This window comes from Solea solea, chromosome 13, assembly GCF_958295425.1.
Source record: "Solea solea chromosome 13, fSolSol10.1, whole genome shotgun sequence".
NCBI lineage: Eukaryota > Metazoa > Chordata > Actinopteri > Pleuronectiformes > Soleidae > Solea > Solea solea.
The window spans coordinates 2,016,495-2,038,243 of NC_081146.1; the positions used below are offsets into that span (position 1 = coordinate 2,016,495).

The following is a 21,749-nucleotide window of genomic DNA, read 5'->3' on the forward strand; positions in this document are numbered from 1 at the left end:
TAGGGTAAGGGGCTAGGGCATGCATTACGTCTATGATGTGTCCTCACTAAGATATATAACCAGGTTTGTGTGGCTTTTTGGAGATGTTTGGAGATGTTGTTGGTGATGCGTTCACAGCCAGCCACTACACCCCAGAGGCCCCACGTGAAGCAGGCCCTGCCACTTCCTGTTACGCTCTGCTAGACTACAGAGCACTGCACTTGTTGTCATCTCTCTCTGTCTCTGTCTCTCCTGGTTTTACAAGTGTGGGCTTGTCTCGAGCCTAAAGGCTAACCTCTCTTCCTTTTAAAGGAATGTGTGCTATTTAATCTGACTTTGCCGTGCAGCTCTCTCTCCCTCGTTACTACACACATAAACTCACTCACTCCCACCGTCCCTCACATGGTAGGAATATAAACCTGGATGGTGCTACAGTGACGTGTAGCAGGGGTCGATCGCCTCTATGAGAGATGCTCCACAACTAGAGTAATAGATAATGGCACCCACAGTGGGGTGGGGGGGGGCTGGGGTGTCAGGGGGTGTCCTCGGGGCCTGGAGCTGGGTTAAAGGCAAGCTTATAATTTACTTATAGTCAGGCTGGAACTTCAAAGGCAACAAAGGTATTTTTTTGTAGGTGCAGTGAGATTGACAGCTGATAATGAGAGACAGACTGGACGGGGCTGTTCATCTTCTCTCCAGCAGTTGGCGGGGAAATGTGCTGATTCCTCCTGAATGACCTCAGTGTGGGAGGGTAATTACAGTGAGGTGCACGTCGTCACACACGCTGACATAAATGACGTAAGCGAAGGGCCACAAACAATTAAATATTTCCAAAACAATAACAATCATTAAGCCCATCTTTATTATGCATCATACATAGCATTTACTTTTTAAAAGTAAAAATACTGCATCTTTTAGCTGTGATGTTGTAACCTCACTGATACTGTTTCCTTTCCTGTGAAAAAATAAATGTCTGGCTGTTTTTCACTAGTTAAATGCTATTAATGTGAAGGTGCAAAGTTTGTGTTTGCAGTTACTTTGTAAAGCACTCACGGATCCTGAGCACCGTATCAGACTTTGAACCAACTCGAAATTCAGAGGGAACTTTTCAGTTTCTGAGGCTGTTTCTCATCTTAGCTCTGATTCTGTCATCACAATGTTGATCCGTCACCTGAGCTGAGCAAGTGTCAACTTGAGGTAACCTGTGAGGATGTCTGGTCCTCACTGGTGTTGCGAGCCGGATCTGGCTCCAGGGCCGTATGTTGTTTTTACTTTTGTGGCATATTTGTTAATATTTTTACTTTACTCATAATATTAAGATCTTCAAAGCAGCTGAAGCTAGAAAATAATCTACGTTAATCACTATATATAAAATGTATTATTGGAAATCTGCAAACGAGATCTCCTGATATGACTAAGGATTAAAACAGTAGGCTGAATAAGCAGCTACCTCTTTGACTTTAATGCTTGCTCTACAACTATTATTTATTTTGCTCAATGAAGAACATGTTTATCTACATCTGCTGCCGCATGAGTATGAAAAATATGACTTCACTGCGCTACAGAAGAAGCTAAATGACCTCTGTACCTCTTGGACGTGGGGAGAACTTGGCAAAAAGTCCAGTGTTGTGCATCTCTAATAATGTATTGTGTTAGATTGCTGTGAATGATTAGCCTCAGATTTGCAGGATGTTTCTTGTAAGGATAGCACATTTACTTAAAGTGGAACTTTGCAAGTCTGGTCACCTTTTTGCCTTTTTTCTCTCCGGAACTCCTCCTACAGTTTCAAAGTAGATTTATTTACGACATCCATCCATTATCAACAGCTTTATCTTCACTGTTGTAAAAAGTCACTGCTGCTAAGTCAGGAAGTGAAGTCAATGAATAAATAAAAACACAAACAAATGATTCTGCTGCTTCTGTGCGTCGCACACAATCACTCGGCCTGTATCATTTTATACCGTTTACATATGATAAGCTGCGTAAAGGAGAGGGGGAGAGCAGGGGAGAATGATTCTAAAAAAAAGATATACTTTGCATGTGTGAGGGATGTGTTTTTTATTTATTAACATTTTAATAATAACAAAACTACAAAGTATCAAGGCTGTTTGTTTTGTGTGAGAATAGACTGTGGGTGTTGAAGAAACACTGGTCGTAAAGGAGTGACATTTTTCTGTTGACTGCTGTGGGTGCAGCCGGTCTAGCTCTACTCTGTCCTTACCATTCCATTTTACTCTGATACCCCAAGGGAGGGGTGCCAAAAGGGGCTGATTATTTTGGTACTATCCCAAATAATATGTACCGTACTCAATTCAGTGTCAGTATTCATCCCCCTTGAATTTTCCCTCATTCTGTCATGTTACAACTACGAATTTGAATGTACTTTACTGGGGGGTTATGAAAGGGACCAACACAAAACAGTGCATCATTTAGAAGCCCGGGAAAAATATGACATAGTTTTCAAAACCAAGAGGCCCATGGGAACTCTGGAGGAGCTGCAAAGATCCACAGCTCAGGTGGGAGACTCTGTCTGACAACTGTTTGTCATGCACTCCACAAATCTGGCCTTTATGGAAGGGTGGCAAGAAGAAGGCCACTGTTAGAGAAAGCCATAAGATGTCCTGTTTGCAGTGAGCTACAAGTTACGTGGGAGACACAGCAGACATGTGGAAGAAGGTGCTCTGGTCAGATGAGACCAAAATGTTACTTTTTGTGTGGTGGAAACCTAACACTGTGAAACATGGTGGTTGCAGCATCATGCTGCGGGGATGCTGCTTCAGCAGGGTCAAGGAAGAGGGTCAGAGTTGATGGGAAGATGGATGGAGCCAAATACAGAGCAACCCTTGAAGAAAACTTGTTTGCATCTGCAAAAGACTTGAGACTGGGGCAGAGGTTCACCTTCCAGCAGACAGCAACCCTAAACATTCAGACAAACCTACAATGGAATGGTTTTGATCAAAGCATATTAATATGTTAGAATGGCCCCGTCAAAGCCCAGATCAAAACCCTATTGAGAGTCTGTGGCAAGACTTGAAAATTGCTGTTCAATCTGACTGAGCTTGAGCCATTTTGCTAAGAAGAATGGGGAAAAATCTCTGTCTCTACATGTGCAAAGCTGGTAGATACATACTCCCAAAAGACTTGCAGCTGTAAAACCCAATAAAATGCATTTAAATTTGTGGTTATAACATGACAAGGTGTGGTAAAGTTCAAGGGGGGTGAATACTTATGTAAGGCAGTGTACATAGTAAGGAAGACTTATCTTTATAATGTTCTAGAGAGAAGAGAAATCCAGCGATTCACACAATGAGGAAACACTAGGCATCAGTGGAGAGGGAAAAGTCCCTTTTAACGGAAGAAATCTCTGACAGAACCAGACTCAAAGATGTGCAGCCAATCTGCATTGGCCGGTTGGGGTGAAAGGAAAGAGGTGGGGGACAGAAAGAGGGAGAGAAAGGACAAGAGAGAGGTGAGGTGGAGACAGAAGAACGAGACCAAGAGCTGAAATACAACAGTTGTATTAAGACAGGACAGTTCGGAATCAGTACCACAATGTTATTTATACACACATTAGCATAGATTGTTGATACAAATTCAACTTGACTGGTTATTGTTACATTCATATTCATATTGTTTAATGCAGGTTGTCTGTTGTACAATTATCTCAGAGCTCGAGACAAGAGCACTACAATTTCTTTCAGGAGTAAACTGAACAGTCTGTGTTAAATTGGTGGAATACCCCTTTAAGAGTGTACCAGTCGAACTACGCTGATTTGTACTGACTTGTTCTGCCCTTGACTGAGCTCACTCCATGTACACAAAACACTGATTAGTGTTTTCATGAGTTAATTTCAGGCCATTTGCTGTACATGTAAATCCTTAACTATTCATTTGGCATATGGTTATCAGCCCAGTCACAGGACAGTGAGGTTTTTTTAAGATAATCCCAATAGGTGAGAGCCAACTATGGCCTGTACTAGGAGCCAGGTGGTGCATTGAGTCCTTTAAGGCCTGCTTTTTTCTGATATTGTATGATGGAGCACCACTTGGAGGCAAATGGTCAGAAGTGTAGCTCGTGTTGCTTGTGCTCCATTTACATCAGAAGTCGAGCTGGGAGTGACGACAACTCCGAGTTCACCGCATTCCAGAGAGAAGTCGTAAACAAACATTGACACATGCGTTTTCTGGGCTAGCCATTGTTAGCATGCCAGTATTTGGCGCACACAAACCGTCAACATTCAGCTTGATTCATAGTGGATTTGATTTCAGAGTGGAATTTTCAGCAAATTTCCAGATTGAATGTGTTAGCTACTTCAATAGGCCTCAAAGAAAATGCTGCGTTCCATTTAAATTGGAATTTGGAAGTCAGAAATTGGGAGCCCCAAATTATCGCCCACAAGCTCACTGCATTCGTTGAGAAGTCGGAAATGCAGCACTTACCATACAATCCCAACATTCTACATCGTAGCTTGTGTAGACAAACAGAGTAGCAACATGTCCATGGATAAAAATCAAACAGTACTATGTGTATTACTGTGAAACAAACAAGACTGGGTCTGTCAGAGATTTCTTCCTGTTAAAAGAAGGAGTGTTTTTATTGGGGCAGCCATCTTGGAATCCTTTCTCGGGGCAGGTGATGTTACCCCGTGTTTCCGTGTTGGAAAGCCAAGTTCAGGGACGTTCTCTTTGAAGAAATGCTGTGTGACCTCACAAAACAAATGGAAGGCATGATGCCCAGGTTCTTCACAACCGTGTTTGTTGTAAAGGATGAACAGGCCGCTTTGGTGTTGCTGTCATGTCAGTCAGAGTGAAGAAGAGCTGCTTTGCAGAAAGATGTAATTGAAGGTAGCATGTTCTCCATAAGAGTGGGCGATTGTGTCCAGATCATCTGGTGGGAATGATATGAGTTGCTACGTGTCAATAGCGTAGCAGTGACATGAGGACTGCTGTGAGATAATGTGACTTAGAGAAGTAAAAGGGCCCCAGCACCACAGCTTGGGGAATGCCTGTGGGGTGGGGATAGAACAAGGGCGTCTCTCCAAGGCATCATTTGTTACAGCTGTTGACACAATTAGAAGCAGTATGTAAAACAATCTATACCATGATGACCTGGTAAAAACGGTATTTTGTTTTGACACAAAGACCTGGGTGTATTTACCAGGGAACCTGTCAGTCAAGACTGTTTCACACGCTGCAGTCTTGACATCTTATTCACTGAATGTGTGTGTGTGTGTGAGATACACGAGTCATGTGTGCAGCAGTAACATTTCCAGAGGGCATCATTATGAACCCTGTGGGGGCCAAAATCCATGCAGCCATTTTATTACCAGTTTGCCAAGGCGTCATACTTGGCATTTACAGGCATCTCGGGTGATCTGATAGAGGCAAGACAGTTCACCCTTTCACCTGATTTGTACCGGAATCCCAATATACACTATTCTGTGCATGGGCCAATTGAGACAACTTCCTGTTACTGACAGTTGTGGAATGACTACTAAACCTGTTTAACTAACATAAAGAAAGATATAAGACTAATGGCTGTAAGCTCCTTTTATTGCCACACAATATAGCAAAATGTTTACACAGGAAGTTGTATGTAGAAAAACAGAAGTCTGTGGCTCTTATTTTCTGAGCCAGGTGTAAAGGAAGTGGTGCTATGTAAGATTGGCTGAGTGGCTGTCATGTAAAAAGAAAATAATGTCCAGTTGGCTGGTTCATACAAGAAGCAGCCACATCTCTTTTGTTTTTAATTGTGTAAGCACTTGGTTACTGAGAAAACACAAGATAACACAAAAGCATATCTTTGTCTGACAACAATAACTGAAACAAAATGTGAAATCAAAATGTGTTTCAGAATATCTACTGAAAATTTAATATAACATTATTTTTCTTTGAAATCCCCAAGGAAGGAAATATGGAAATAGTCACATTTGCACAAATAGGGTTTCCGGAAACAAATCGGGTAGTTGCACACTTCTTGCATTAGAAAGTGCCTGAGCGACTTGTGGTCTGATTTCACTTCCATGTTCCATGGATATTTCGAGAGAGACAGAGAGAGCAAATCCGTGTGCTGCACTTAGCTCTGCAAAGAAATATGATTCTACCCATTTAAAATAGTAGAAAAAAAGGGAAAATCATCAGTTTGTGGTGTTCTGCCACTAATTAACAAATGTTGAAAACTATTTTCATTTATTATTAAACTGTTTACTGGTCAGTGGACAGTCTCAAAATGGCTCCTCAACATGCCTCATGTCACAAAACGCAGAGAGGATTTTTGTGACTAAATACAAACCGTATACATGCTAATGCTACAGCTAAATATTTTCATAGTAAAAATGCAGCAAATATCAAAAACAGCTAACTTCTGTTAAGAATCTTATTTTCAGAACACAACTTCCACGCTAACTTTCTACCAAACCCTCCTCTTGGGCTGGCCAGTAATTCAATTACAATATTTATCGCAATATTACAAAGGTTCAAAATATAGTGATATAATGATTATTATGTGTTGTACAAACATAAGTTGAGGTACAATGCTTGTGATTTTTGACCATATCAGTGTAAATCTTTCAGAATCTCACGATTGGATTCAAAATGGAAAAGTCAGTACATAGAGCTGCTAATTTGAGCTGTGTTCTCTACTGTGCTGTAAGGGCGCAGGTCTTTTGAAATGAAACTGGCTCTGACGATCAAAACTGAAGAAACATTTTACATTTTGCAATTTTGCAACATTGGTGTTCAAACCTAATTGGTTTTTCACAAGAAGCTGCAGGCTGCCCAGTATGAGCAGCGGTCGAGGCAGTGAGCTATCCTCACTTCCTCTCTTTGGTTAGCTGGACAGTCTGTTTGCCTTTCCCGCTGTAAGCGAACCGCACCAGGATTCACTTGCAAACGAACTGAGAACCACGTTCTCAGGCGGACCAGAGTTCGCTTGTTTGGCCCACACCAGAGTTCGGATGAGCTTTCGCACCTGCCCAACGAAGTGGACTATCCGAAGAAACGAACTCTGGTTCTGTTTAAAACAGACCACACAGCTCTGGTGTGAAAGAAAATCACAATTTATTTGACACCTCTTATATCGTCCACTTTTGCCTTCACCTGGGTGTGTAATTTAATCCTCCGTTTCCTATAAACGGTCGGGAAGTTGGAAAATTCTCAGTGCTGATTGGTTTTTGACACATGGAATTAGGTGTATTTGTTGCTGCAGTTCAGTCACTTCAGTTTGAGTGGGTGAAGTAAATGGTACAGATTTGATTTGTGTCATTTGTGCAATTTGCCTCACCTGGCACAAGTGACATGAAATTATTGTCTAATCATGTCTTTCCCTTCGTCTCATCGTGTTTTTCATCAAATTACATCACTGTAATTTTGAGCTGTCCACGCGTGATGGATGTTAGTTTCAGGGCTGAACATGGACCATAATAAGTGGATTCTCCTCCAAATGTGTACATGTGTCTCTGAGCTGGTTCCAGAGAAAGTGGAAAGAGTTGCATCCACATGTCCAAGTGTGAGTCAGAGGGACGACTGGCAGGCTGTGTGTGTGTGTGTGTGTGTGTGTGTGTGCTAGAGAGAGAGAGAAAACAGAGAATGAGCTCTTTCATTTGAGGGTCAGAGTAGAAAAAAAGTGAGACTAGACTTCAGTGATGTTTACTTTTAAGGAGTGAAAGATGGGGAGTCTGGTGGGGTTAGAGGTCCTCCACTCTGACTGAGTGTTTGCAGACTGTGTGCTGACTCGATGTGAGCACTTGGGAACCTTGTATTTGTATACTGTAAAGTTTGATTTTGTGTGCTGCGTAGTGTAGGTGTTATTTTTTCATTAGTTAATTGCAGTTTATAGACAATGAGTGTAACAGTCATGTGACGTGTGCATGGAGCAATAGAGCAATAATTTGTAATAATTAATTTGATTGATTTGAATTAGCATTTTGTACGTGGAAATCATATAAAAAAATACTTTTGATAAAAAATTAGGGCTGCAAAAATCATAATTTCTAATTCATAATTTATTACTCTGTTGCTTATTTTTCTCAATGAATCCATACGTTGGTTGGTCCAGGTTGATTGGTGTTTCTAAAACTTTCAAATGTCTTATTCAGTTTTATTATGTATTTACTTATACCTTTACGATTGATTGAAAAACCCAGAATATCAGTAACAATACCACAAAACCAAAATTGGAATGTTAAAAAGCATCAAACAAAACACTTCATCCTCATTTGCTTTTTACAGCTTTTCTGAAAAGTAAAGGAGAGCAAATTGAACTCCTCTCTGAGCTCATTCCAGTGTTGTTTGACCCACAACACTGAAACCTTTTACCATTTGTTTTCTCTTAATTTAAATGTGTAAATAATCAGTTCAGTGTTGGCTGCTCTGTCAGCTGCTGTGACTCTCTACAGTCTTGTAAGTTTGGATCTGCTGTAGTTTATGGCACCGTTGTGAGTCCAGATGGTGAGCCACCTCTGGCTGGCCACACTGTGAATTTAACAGCCGCATCTGTGAGTGAGACGGGCCAACACAATTCTGCCCGCTCATGTGTGTTGTGCCTGTTTTAGGTAATGACAGAGCAAAGCCACTGCAGATGACTTTGCTCTGTTCAGTCTGTTCTCATACAAAACTGCCTTTTTAAAGTTAAAGTAGCCCATATCAGCATGTAACAACCTGTGTCTTTTAACTTTTGATCTTACGATCTTTATTACTCAATTGTTATTAACATGAGGGTGTAACAAACGTGTTTATTCATAAAGTTTTTTTGGGTGTGGTTTTATGAGGTAGTAAACAGAGTCGTGGCTGCCAGCTGGGAGACAAAATAACATGCTTGTTTCATAGAAGAGCTGCATGATCATCGCTGTCGTGTAAACATGTAAACAGACATTTCTATACAAACAATAATAATCAATAAAGGCATTTGTGTACTGAGTAAATGCTGTAATAAACATTTACTAAGTGTTAATGACTTAATGATAAAGTAAACATTTAATAATGTTATTCAGGAGTACTAGTAGTATTAACCTTTTGTAACGCTCCTCATGAACAACCAGCGTCATAGCATAAAGTCATTCATATCAGTGGGATTATCTTTTAATTATCTGTGGTGCTTTCAGCAGAAATCTGGATTTTATAACCATTTCCTTGTTATGAAAGAAGTTAGGTTTTAGGACAGTGGATAGGTTAGCTTAGCTTAGCTTAGGTTAACTGTGATTAGGTTTAGACTCAAAAATGCATCTGATTAGTAGCTTGAAGCTCCTCCCCATGAGGATGTCCTCATTAAAACATGCCGTTTCACAGTGTTACAGCATAGCATGTTTTGTGCGGGAGTGTTATTTTGACAACCCTCAGCCGCCTATCTTTGTCTTTGTTGGACTTTCACTTGTGTTCAATCTTCATACTGTTGTTGTGTGTTTGTGGACACAGATTGATTGTGTTGCCATGCAACCATAACTGTTTGGTGTCACCCACCTGAAACCAAAATATCCACATAATATAACAGACAGTTGAGTTCTTATTTTCACCTTCAGGTCAGTGTAAGCCTGCTTTGCTCTCATTCACTGCTCCTCTGTCTGACTCCTAGAGGGTGTGGCACAATGCAGCTGTCATGCTAATTCAATCATGACAAACCAAATGGTAATTGAGATTATGATTTGGTGAATTGTGCAGTCCTTCTTAAGAGGATGTTCACTACTTCAACTTTTTATTGAGTAATTATCCATGTCTTAAACTGGTTCTCTGACTGTTTCAGTCATTCAATTCTCTCGGTGCCATCAATTGAAGATCATGGATGACCAAAATCTTTCATTTCTGTATCTTTTAGCTTGCATTGCTCAGCCCTTTGCTGAGATTTGAATCAAACAAGACAATTAGGGCTACAGCTACCAATCATTTTGACTATCAACTAATCATTTGATTATTTTCTTGATTAATCACTATTATTGCAATAGAGGACCAAAGAAGCCAGAAAAATAGTTCTTGATAATAAACAGTCAGGACGATGAATGTATGATTGGTACATCCAGCCTTTCATGTTCTACCGCGTCAGTCTCCACATGAGGGTCACAGGGGGAGCTGTGCCAATCTCAGCTGACATAGGGCGATGGGCGGGGCACACCCTGGACAGTTCCATGATTGATACAGTTGGTGATTAATTGACTGTTTTGCATGGAGCATTATTTACAGCGGGCCACACAGTTGGTGTAGTGGTTAGCACTCTTGCCTTTGCAGCAAGAAGACCTGGGTTCGAGCCCCGGTTGGAACAAGGGTGCTTTCTGCATGGAGTTTGCATGTTCTCCTCGTGTGTGCGTGGGTTTTCTCCAGGTTCTCCGGCTTCCTCCCACAGCCCAAAAACATACAATATGAGGATAAGGTCAATTGGACACTCTAAATTGACCGTAGGTGTGAGAGTGAGAGTTGAATTTGAGGTTGTGTACCCCACCTATCACTCTATGTCAGCTGAGATTGACACAATTATCTCTTTAAATTTGTGTTAAATACAGCGAAAAGTCAGGAATAACGGTGTGTGTTGAGAAGGAGAGAAAGAAAATGGTGCATGTGTGAACTGCTCAGCGTTGGCCAGAGGTTAGCATCATGAACTGAGGTGTGCTTGTGTGCAAGTACACAGGCATTTTTGGCAATGTTCGCCTCAGTTTTGATACTGGGCAGACTACATTCCTTCCAGAATTATCTAACACAAGCCTTTGCATTGTTGTTGTTTTTTTGTATGTAATATCGTCTTAACATCAGATGCAAATGAACACGGCACATGGAAACATTCATACACACCACACCACATTTGTGTGAATGAATGAATGAAGAGAAGCCATTGTCCCAAATGCTCATTGGAGGTTTTCGTGTTTGGCTTTAGCAAATACTGCTCCATACACACTCACACATGGAAGCAATTAGGCCAAGTAAGAGGTTCACTCTCAACTGCCAATCCATGCCAGTCGATTGGCCCCGGCCTATCAAATGTTTCCATGAAGCCAGTGACCTCTTTATGGGGACATGCAGAGAGAGGGTGGAGTTTGGGGGAGGGGGTTGGGCTGGCAGTTTGGTGGAGCAGCAGAGTGAAGTGTACTTTGGCTCTAAAAGGAGACGGGAAATTGAAGAGGTGTGTTACACCTCTGTGAATATGCATGGCTGTAGATGAAGAAGGGAGGAAGTTGAGCAATACTTTGTTTTGTAGAAGACCGTGGTTTAAATCTACGCATGAGCCAATCAATACTCGGTATCTGTTTAGGTCCAATACTGATCAAAATCATTGCATGTGAAATTCAGTGTGATCCAAAAACCATTAATATAACAAATAACAAGGGACTGCATTTTTATTTGTCATGTTGGGCTTATTAGGATTATTTTCACAACATTAATTAATTCATTAATTCATTGATTAGTTGTTTGGTCCACAAAATGACTAAAAAGAAAGAAGATATTTTGCCAACCTGCAAATGATGATGTCCACAAACCATATGATTTATTCATGTTATGTGGAACGTTGAAATATGTTGGCCAGTGTTTTTCAAGCCTCACACATAGAGTTGAAGTTTTTTGTTATATGGACCATATAAACCAGTAAATATTCACAGTTAAGAAGCTGAACAATTTGAAAACTGCTTTTGATTATTAAACTAAAGGTATAAGATATAGTAAGTTTGATATTGTCTTTTATCTCATCAAAACAGTGTAGCTGATAATATGATTGATGTATTTAACCAGCCATTTCAAATCATAATGCTGCGACTGCAAGGCAGACGTTTACACTTCTCGTCATATGGTGGTGGGAGGGGGGTGGGGGTGGATTTCTCTTTGAAGCATGTTGCCTGTGCACAGTGAAGCATTTATGTATTACTTAGAGCTTATAGTTCTCAATCCTTTCCTAGTTTGGGGATCAATAAATGACATGTATCTATCTGTCTATCGACCTACCAGCTGCAAACCTACTGTATGAAAGTGTGTCTTCTTCAAAGGAGCAGAATATTTGTGGCACATTTACAGCATTACTTTTTTAATTTAAAGGCATCAGCACAAATGTGGTGTTAAAAGTTAGTACTTTAAAAGGACTGTACAGATTACTTAAGGACGTGATATCAGTGTCAGACATGGGAAAGGGGTATCGAGGCATCAACACACACTGCTGCTCTGGGATTTGAGCAGATGAAGCTGTTCACAGACCAACGTCTACTTCACTGAAGACATAACAAGAGAACGTCAGTGCAACAATTTTTTATTTTTCAAAATAAAATAATAAGAGGAATAGGTCATTGCACTTAAACTGTCAGAAGATGAGTACAAACCAAGTCCTTTGAAATCAAGAAATCCAGAAGGATTTGTGTGTTGTTGAATAGAGGAACATGTAAGATAGGCTCCTGTGAAGCAATGAAAAGACCCGTCTGTATTTTCTTGGCGCTGTTGGACATAATCTTATTTTAGCCGCTACGTAATGGTCGTTAAATTACATAATTGGCCCTTGTCTGCCGGCCATGAATGCAGAGCCTGTCTTGGTGCGATTGTACAACAGGCTGCTTTATTTTAAGGCTGTAGCTGCAGGAAGAGGAAGAAGAAGAAGGGAGAGAGAGGAAGAGAACGAAAAAGGAAACACAAGATGTAGAGAGACAAAAAAAAAGTTCAGAAAGAAGGTAAAAAAAAGAAGAACCAGAGAAGAGCCAGTTTCTCACCATCATACTTGTCGCTGATGTCACTTCCCTTTTGACAGTAAACTCTGCTTCAGTTGTGTCATAATCTTGCACTGTACCCCGTCCTGTTCTGTTTTCATACTGACTGACCGCTGTGACTTGACTGAACCACTGAGTATCTGATTGACCTGACATGCTGACATTGAATCATGCAGGCTTTATTATCTGCAAAAGTCTTATCTCTCTGATGTGATACAGGCTCTATCTCAAATCAAGCTGGCATTTGTAAATGATCTCAGATACTTGTACCATCTTAAAGGGATAGTTCAGTTTTGTTTAGTTTTTTGAAGTGTGATTGTACAAAGCACTGAAACATCGGCCCCCTTCACGTCTGCTATTAAAATGAGTTTCCTTTCACGGGGGGGACTTAAGGGGGTGATGACCGTAATGTGATAGTAATAGGATCTTGATGTGGATACTGGAGACGCATGTTAAGGATAATACCAGGTGTAAATGCTACAATGCTATCTGATTGCTATCCTATCCCAAAAAATGTGTTCTAATGGCAGGTGTAAAGGGCCGCCATAGTAAGCCCCACCACACCCCCTTCATCAGGTTTGATTCTTATGTCGGGCGTCGCACTCATGACTCTTCAGTGACGACAGTCTGTTGACCTCACATTTTAGTTTTGGCTCAGTTTGCTTGGAACGTCACCAGAGCAGGTACCAAAAAAGCACGGGGTCCTGTCCTTAATGGCAAAACAAAAGAGTATGAAAAGATGGAAAAGAACTATAAACTCTCAAATCGAATCTATGCCTGTGTGGAACCAAAAACTGTTTTAGTTTTTTAATTTAAACCCCAAGAATCTTACCACTAAATACAATGTCAATGTCGTTTCCATTGGTATTGGTAACAATGGCTAGCCTGGCATCATTTTGCATTTCCACTTCTCAACTGAAAGGCGGTGAACAAGGGGGAGGGGTGATGTCACTCCCGCTCCGAGTTGCAAAAAACACACAAACAAAACATTACTAAGACTTTTGATAGTCATGACTTACAAACTCCACGGTTCTCCAGCACAACTCTGAAAGTTATTTTCTCCAAGTTTAGAAAGCCTGTAAGATTGAAACCCATACAAGTACACACTCGCATACATATGCATGCTCACACACTCCTGAAGCCGGTTCCTCTGGGTCTGTTTTCACTGAGGTGTTAGCTCAGGGTCACTTCAGAACTGTTCAGTCAAGGCTGAAAACATCTCTGCTTGCTTGCTTGTTTGTGTGTGTGTGTGTGTTTTGGAAGTGGGTTGAAAAGTCACAGGTGTAGTTGTGTGTTTAGACACAGTTTACTTGCCTGTTATGTGCTTGTACTGCTTTTACAGCCTGTGACTCTTTTTCCATCACCAACTTTCTGTCTTTCTTTCCACCGTCGCTGCCTTGCCCCCTCTTTTAATTTGTTTCCCCTCTCTAATTGTGCTGAAGCTAGTGCTCGCAGCCACAGTCAAGTTTACCAGTCCTAAAGGTCCTACAAGTTTATTTTTGCTGGGAAGTACACAATCAAACATATGAGAGCAGATATCTGTAAGGCATGAAAATGCAAAGTTGTGACTGTTCACACTCCTCCATCATGAACTTAGATCCTCGTTTCTTCATCGTGGTGCTTTCGTTCATGCTGTGCTCTAACTTCCTTTCGTGGTTCTTTTAGTTTTTTCTTACAGGAGCGCGTGTACAGCATTGCTTTTGTCACCTTCTCCTGCTCACGCTGTCATTCTTTCCTTCTCTCTGCCTCACTTTCTCTGTGTCACGCCCTCCTTTTCCATCTGATAGGTCATACAGGAAATGGCTCTGATAGCTTCCTGAGGAAATTACACCCACTTCCTGTCTGCGTGCCACTTCTTCTCCCTCAGGTTTTCTTTCTTCTTCTTCTCCTTCTTCGTCTTCTTCTTCTTCTCCTTCTTCTCCTTCTTCTTCTTCTTCTTTGTCTTCTTCTTCGTCTTCTTCTTCTTCTTTTTTGCTCGGGAGCATGGTGGGGGGGGGGGGGATCAGCTGTGAGCTGCCAGGAATCCCCCTGGTCGCTGCTAATGAGGCTCCGGCCTGATGAGGGAGTCAGATAAACAGCAGTGCAATCACAACGAGCCACAGACATTAGTGTCTGGGCTATTTTTGGATAGGAGGACACAGACTGTTGTGAATGAGTGTAAGAAGAGCACTCGTACAATGGATTCTGTTGCCTGGTGCATCTTGTGAATGAACGGAGCTCTAAACTTAGTGGAGAAGGAAGATACTCGCTTTCTTGCCAGTTTATTAGGTACACCTAATGCAGGACTGCTGTGCTAAAAGGTACACAACATATATTATATTATATTTTATTGTTCATCACCATTTGTCGCCTGGTATTTACATGCAGGCACAATACTTTAATATTACAAAATATTTCAGTGTTTTTTTTTTTATCAAATCCAACTAAGGCTGGGCAATATGTCTTATAAATAATATCACATTTTTATTCTTTATCCTGATACACGTGATATGGGGATATGAAGCTGCACACAGTTGTTTCTCTGGACTGATGAAAAGGGAGAGTGACAACACACTGTAAATACATTCTAGAATAAAGTATCTACTGTTTATGATCTGTATTACATGATCTTAAAATACACTTATTACCTTTCATTTCAGATAAAAACCTGCTTTGTTTATTTGGCTTCTTAATCTTAAACAAAGGATATTTACGTGTGTTAGAAACAATTAGATTGACTATAAATATGGTCAAATAATTAAAATGAATATTATAATAATAACAATAATAATAATAATATAAAATGTTATTAAGTGACTTTTCAAAATAGAATTTTGTCAATATATTTAATTTCTATTAATTATACATGTATTATACATTTGATGATTATCAATGCAACAGCCTTTGATTCCGGAAAATGATATGACGATATCCAAAACCTAATCTTGTCTCATTTCATAATATAGATATAATACCGAGTGCAACACAAATGGCAACATTATTTAAGTATGGCTTATTTTTATTCCTCAGGTAAATGTAAACATCCAATTGGAATATAGCCTAAGTCAACACCTTTGTCATTATATGTCAGATTGCTTACTCTAGGTGGGAACAGACATTCAGATGTAATACACACAGCAGGCACAGCTGGTGTTGTGTTGTTTTTGTGAAGTTGTAGACACACAGCGGGGCACAGTCTGCAATTCATGGACTTGCATGTTCTTGTGTGGACAAGATATCAGACACTAACATTGTTTGTGTATTTACCAGAGTGTGTAGAAGATTATAGATAATTAGCAATTATCCTTCTTTCGTGCTCCAAGTTAATCTAATTTTGTTATACCAGTGTGTGAAGTATATGTGAGGAAGAGGAGGATGATGAGAGCAGAAGTCTGTTGCTGACTTTGCTCGACCTGTTTCACCACTGTTTTAATGTCGGTGAGAGTGGTGTTAGATTTTCTCAGATGGTACTTCATATAGCAGATTTGAGAACCACCTTAAAACATTCACACATACTGTACATCTGCCATTTGTTCAGTTACTAAAAAACTCTCCTACACCTGCCTGTGGGTCCCGACCCAGACTGTGGGAATGAAGGTTAAAGCTTATTTCAGTGTTGATGAAGACCACTTTGACGTATCATCTTTGGCCCTTTAGTGTCAAAGAAACACACTGGAAGCAAAGTAGTTTAATCTGGCTGCAATGCAGATTATGCCCAGAACTCCCATCTTCAAGCCTTTTGACATTTTACAACCTGCTGCTGGGTTCCTGTTGGACTATTCCAGCTGTCGTTCACACGGGAGTTTCACGCATATGTACCATACTTTATCCTCTACTTTCCTACTGAAGTTTAATTAAAGAGGATGGTAAACTGGTGATTGGGACAATTAACTGCTTACTGATGGTGACAATGAAGTGAGAAGTACACGCTCATTTTCCCATAGACTTCCGTTCAAATGGACGTCATTTTTTATGTATGGTCTATGGTCACAACGGAGCTGCATCACAACCGCGATATATAGAGCTGTAATTAACGATTATTTTCATAATCGATTCATCTGTCGATGACTGTCTCGATGAATCGTTTGGTCCATAAAATTTCAGAAAACCTTAAAAAATGTTGATCGGTGTTCGTCAAACCTGGAAATGATGATGTTCTCAAATGTCTTGTTTTGTCCACAAACCAAAATGATTGACTTTTAATGATTTCTTTGTTATCAGAGCAAAGAAATGAAGAAAATATTCAAAGCTTAAACAATTGTAAATCTTGATCGATGAATTGTTTCAGCTCTAATGATATACTGTATTTGTGTGTACTGTATTACTGCCCCATATCATCATGTTCACCAGTACCTACTGTTAATGAAGAACTTTTTAATCACATGTTGATGTGTCAACTGTGTTTTCTTGGGGAAGCACTTGCATCATTGGACCTGGTCAAACGTGGTCAAACGTGGTCAAACTCTACAAACGTCTCAGCAAATTCTTGCCATCATATTCTTTTTATGATTATTATTATTATTATTATTAATATGATTATTATTGCAGGAGCTTCATTGACTAGTGCGCTCTCCGGCATGGACGCTGAAGATGCCCACTTCGGGGTGAGGTCACAGTTTGGCTCCTTATCTCTCTCCATGGCCTGATGGGTTTCACTATTCAGCTTTTGACAATAACTATTGATTTTAACATTTTGAAAATGTGTGTGGGGCTTTGAAGACGAGCTGATGTGACACAGTTGTTACTCTGGAGTGTGTAACCTGGTGGAAATATAAAACCCTGTATCCTACTGTTGCTTTGTTTGAACAGTAACATGTATAATAAGCCTTGGTCTGGTCAGTGATTGAAAGGAATGTGTTTGTAATGGCCAGTTTGCATAGGACACACAGGCTTCACACATGTCACCAGCAGCTCCCCACCCTCCCATTTAAGTGCTCGATCCCCACACACACACACACACATACGCTCGATGGCTATCATCAGATTGATGCCACCTGACACTTAGTTAGTCCTGGAATGTGACGGGAGCAGGGAGAGTGGGGGCCGGCTGCCCACTCACAGGAGCACCAGAGCTGATCTTTGCACTTGCTGGACATTTAGTTCAAACTGTATATAATGGTGTTTTGCCACCCCCCCCAACCCCCCCCCCCCACCCCAAACCCCCCACCCCCACAAACACGTCTGTATCAGCCAGGAAGTACCCCTCATAGTTGAAGCGAGCTATCGTGGGCTATTTGAGGTGAAGGGAAGCAGGTCTAGTTACTGCTGAGACTCACAGACCGTCTCCATCTGTTGTCTGAACTGTGCCATATGCTGGAATGCACCACTTGGCTTCTCCTGGGTAGAGGAGGCTCCCACTCATGCTCCTTGATAATCCTGTGCTTTTTAAATTCAAAGCGTAGCTGACCTTACCCGCTTCCATATGGGCAAGGACACTTGGCTTCCCCCTGCCGCCCTCCTGTTTATCTCGGAGGATATATACATATATACTCCAACATCAACTGAGACACAACAATAACAAGGGGTTGACTTCAGAAAAAGCAGCTTTCCTCGAGGTTTAACCAGCATGTTCTGCTTTGTATCATGACTAAAATCACTTATACCTGAGGAGAAAGAAGAAACCCGCCACTGTCACCGCCACTACACATTTGTTATCTAGTTTTTATGACCTGGCAACCCTCTGGTTACAAGCCCAGTTCCCTTTCCACTTGGCCATAGCTGCATCTACAAAAACTATGTTGAGTAATTAATCTGTGGTCACTATGTAAGATTAGTGTGAAAAATGCTTATCTTATAATAACTTAGTTATTACAAATAGAACATTCAAAATAGTTTGCTACAGTATTCATTTAATAATCGATTCATTGTTGCAGCCTTATCCTAAACCTCAAAATCTCCTTTTTCAGTTTAATGTCAGAGGAGCAAAGAAACCACAGAATATTCTCATTGAACTGATTCTTGGTACCGATCAATATTTTCAACATTTTCTGACATTTTATGGACCAAACGTATTCATTGAGAAAATAATCGACAGATGAATCATTTCTGTAAATGATCATTAGTTGCAGCTCTAGTTCTGAAGCTTGACTTAAGAATACGTCGCAATAAATGTCAGAAATATCACAATTACATAATGCACACAAACAATTTCAGCCGCTCTACATAGACATTAAACTGAAGTCATAGTGGCTATAACAAATAAAAAGTAATACTGCTCAGAATACTATGATGCACATGATTAATACAAGTATATCCATGATCCACGCAGTGCAGGGTCTGTGGTTCACCTGCCATTACATCTTAAGCTGTAACAGTGAAAGGGTTTTATCTTTCCACCAGGAAGTAGCTCCATTTACTTTGGTTGTCATGGTGACGTTACAACATCATTCTCTTTTGATTTTCCTGTGGTGGCGGCATTAGATGTTTAGCTTTGGTTAGATGTTCTGATGGTTAGAGTGTCTGTCTCCTCTCTGTCTCTCTGTGTGTGTGTGTGTGTGTGTTAGAGTGACCTGACCTGAACCTGACATGCACACTGTACTGTACTGTTTTTGTTGGAGCCAGACACAGGTGGTTGTATCCTTGCTGTATGGCGACGGGAAGGGAGAGGGTGTGTGTCGGTGTGTGTCGGTGCATTGTCGGCGCTGGATGTGTATGCACTCTACTCTCTCTGTCTTTATGTGTGTGTGTGTGTGTGTTTGTCACAGAGGCAAACGACAATAGTTGTCATTACATCCAGAAACACAAATACACAGTATAGTCATGTTGTAGTGGCTTGATCATTTCTGTCCAGCACTACTTGGTTCGACTGGACTGGACTCGTTCAGACACGTGGTTTTCTGTTACTTCATGGTACCTCCTCAACGTCGTCATAGCATGGCCGAGCCAAACTGTGGCGACGTTGTTTTAACACAAGATCATCAGCCACCAAACACAGGAACGTCTGCACGTCGTCCACAGACCACGGTGTATCTGTGCGGACAGCAGCCATGTTTGCTCGCTGTAACGGAAACGAAGGTGCGTTTGATTCTTGTGTCGGACGTCGCAGTCATGACTCTTCCGGTGGCCGGCAGTCAAATGTGACGTCACGTTGGTCGTCTCAGCTCGCTGACACCGGGCGTCAGGCACTAACTACTATCACTGATGGACGCTACAGCAGCTGAGTCCAGTTGAGCCGAGTAGTGCCAGAACTGTATAATGGAAAAGTGCCGTATGTCTCCAGGAAATGAATGTAAGTCAATGGGATGTCCTCTGAAGTCATGGAAACCAGACTGTGTGTGTGTCTCCATGCAGATGTGCATTCATGGCCCTGACAGCCCTGCAGCTCTCTGTTTAGCTAACCCCTCCTACGCATGTTGCTCTGTCACTGGCCTCTCTCAACTCACAGCCCACTGGATTCACTGGCCATGAATGAACACACTCTCTCTCTGTGTGTGTGTGTGTGTGTGTGTGTGTGTGTTCCTCTCACCTTACCCTCGGAGCATTCCTGCCTGCCACTCACTGTTTGTACACATACACACTGTACTGTACTCGGCCTGTAAATGAATTGTGGTTTCCCTGTAAACTCTCACCACCCAGAGAGTCAGTGTGAGCGTGCGGCCTGCACATCCACACATTCCCCACAGGAGTGATCTGCAGCTTGTAAATTCAAATGCATTCACAGATCTGAATCCATATTTACATGTATTTCTCTCCTGCTCGGGCTCATCTCTTAAATCGCCCTCTACTCTATGCAAAACGTCGAAGAAGAAGAAGAGCTCCACTATCTTTAGTTTCAATATTTATGGGGGAGAAAGTGTCCGTGTCATCAGAATGAACAGTCGCTGAGTCATTGTATTGTACTGCAGTAGAATTTTGCACTTTCTCTGTCAGATTAGACTCACAATCACAATTCCATTCGTATTATTGTTTCTGTCACATAATAATAATAAGAATAATTGCAGTGTGTTTACAGTATTACAGCACAGACATGAACTCCCTCTGCACCTGTGAGTGATGAGACAGCTGCTTGATCATAAATGAATCAGGCCACTGCTTCTCTTTCATCAGTGACAACCAAGATTCAGCGGAATTTATACATTCAAGACACATTTACCAAGATATTCCTGGTATCTTTGTTATCTAGATCAAAGAAGCCAGAAAACATTCCCATTTAAGAAGCTGACAAATGACCAGAACAATTAACATGCATTAATCAACATATAAATGGTATTTTGTGTCATCGCAGCTTCATTATCTTCTTGCGTCCTCATAATCATTCAACATCAATTCTGATCGAAGTGTAAGTGTGAGAACATGAAACTGATGTGAAGTACTGAGAAACACTTTTTTATTTAACATTTTCATTTTATCATTCTATCCAAAGACCTTCATCTTATCTGTTTGATGTTGAAACATTATTATTATAATATTATTAATTTGAGATTATTTATAAGATTCTTTATTTGTAATCTATTCATCAGGCAGTTGTTTGGTCCATGTAATGTCCAACACATTTAAATAAATAAGAAAAAATGTTTCCTTTGTTAGACACAGAAACGTTTAAGATTTAAGAGGCTGAGAAAAACCACAGTTAATTTAGTACTGGATTAAAAATGTATTCATTGTTGCAGCTCTACATAGAAAACTTAAATGTACATTTATTTCACTACAGATTCATTATCTTATATTTTATTGTCTTATTTTTGACTAGCCCTCAAAAACCATTATGACCTAAAAGTAAGAAGTGCATTTGAACAGAACAAAAATAGTCTCTAATCTCTTTAGCTGATTATATCAGGGCTTTTTATTTTTAATTTATGCAACCTTTGTTTTGCTCAGAAGCCACATGGACATGAGCGACTCTCAGACCTATATATAGACCTGGACCTATAGTCAATGCGTGACTAGACCCAGTGGTTAAATAATAAATAATAAATAATAATAAAGGGACGTGAATGAAGCTATAATATTAGGTCGTTCAGAGAAAACATCCACTCAGTTATATAGAAATTCTCAGGCAGATTTTTCAGGCGCTGAGCAGAGAAAGTCTTTAAATCCTGGACTCTCTGGGAAAGCTGCAGTTACGAGGACACTGCTCCAGGATCTCAGGTTACATGAAACTTTTTCACCCTCCCATTTACTGACTAATGA

At 40.7% G+C, this 21,749-nt stretch overlaps 1 protein-coding gene across 5 annotated transcripts in view; it reads left to right on the forward strand.

The window, feature by feature from the left end:
• The window catches only part of arhgef1b (Rho guanine nucleotide exchange factor (GEF) 1b), a 53,925-nt gene that overhangs the window by 3,537 nt on the left and 28,639 nt on the right, over positions 1–21,749 (forward strand). For 4 of the 5 annotated variants that reach the window (XM_058646930.1, XM_058646928.1, XM_058646929.1 and 1 more), the window contains exon 2: positions 17,169–17,224. The exons of the other annotated variant lie outside the window; for it this stretch is intronic. In XM_058646930.1, the coding sequence (XP_058502913.1) occupies positions 17,198–17,224 (27 nt within the window). In that variant the 5' untranslated portion in view covers positions 17,169–17,197. The remainder of the gene's footprint in view (positions 1–17,168; positions 17,225–21,749) is intronic. 5 annotated transcript variants of the gene reach the window in all.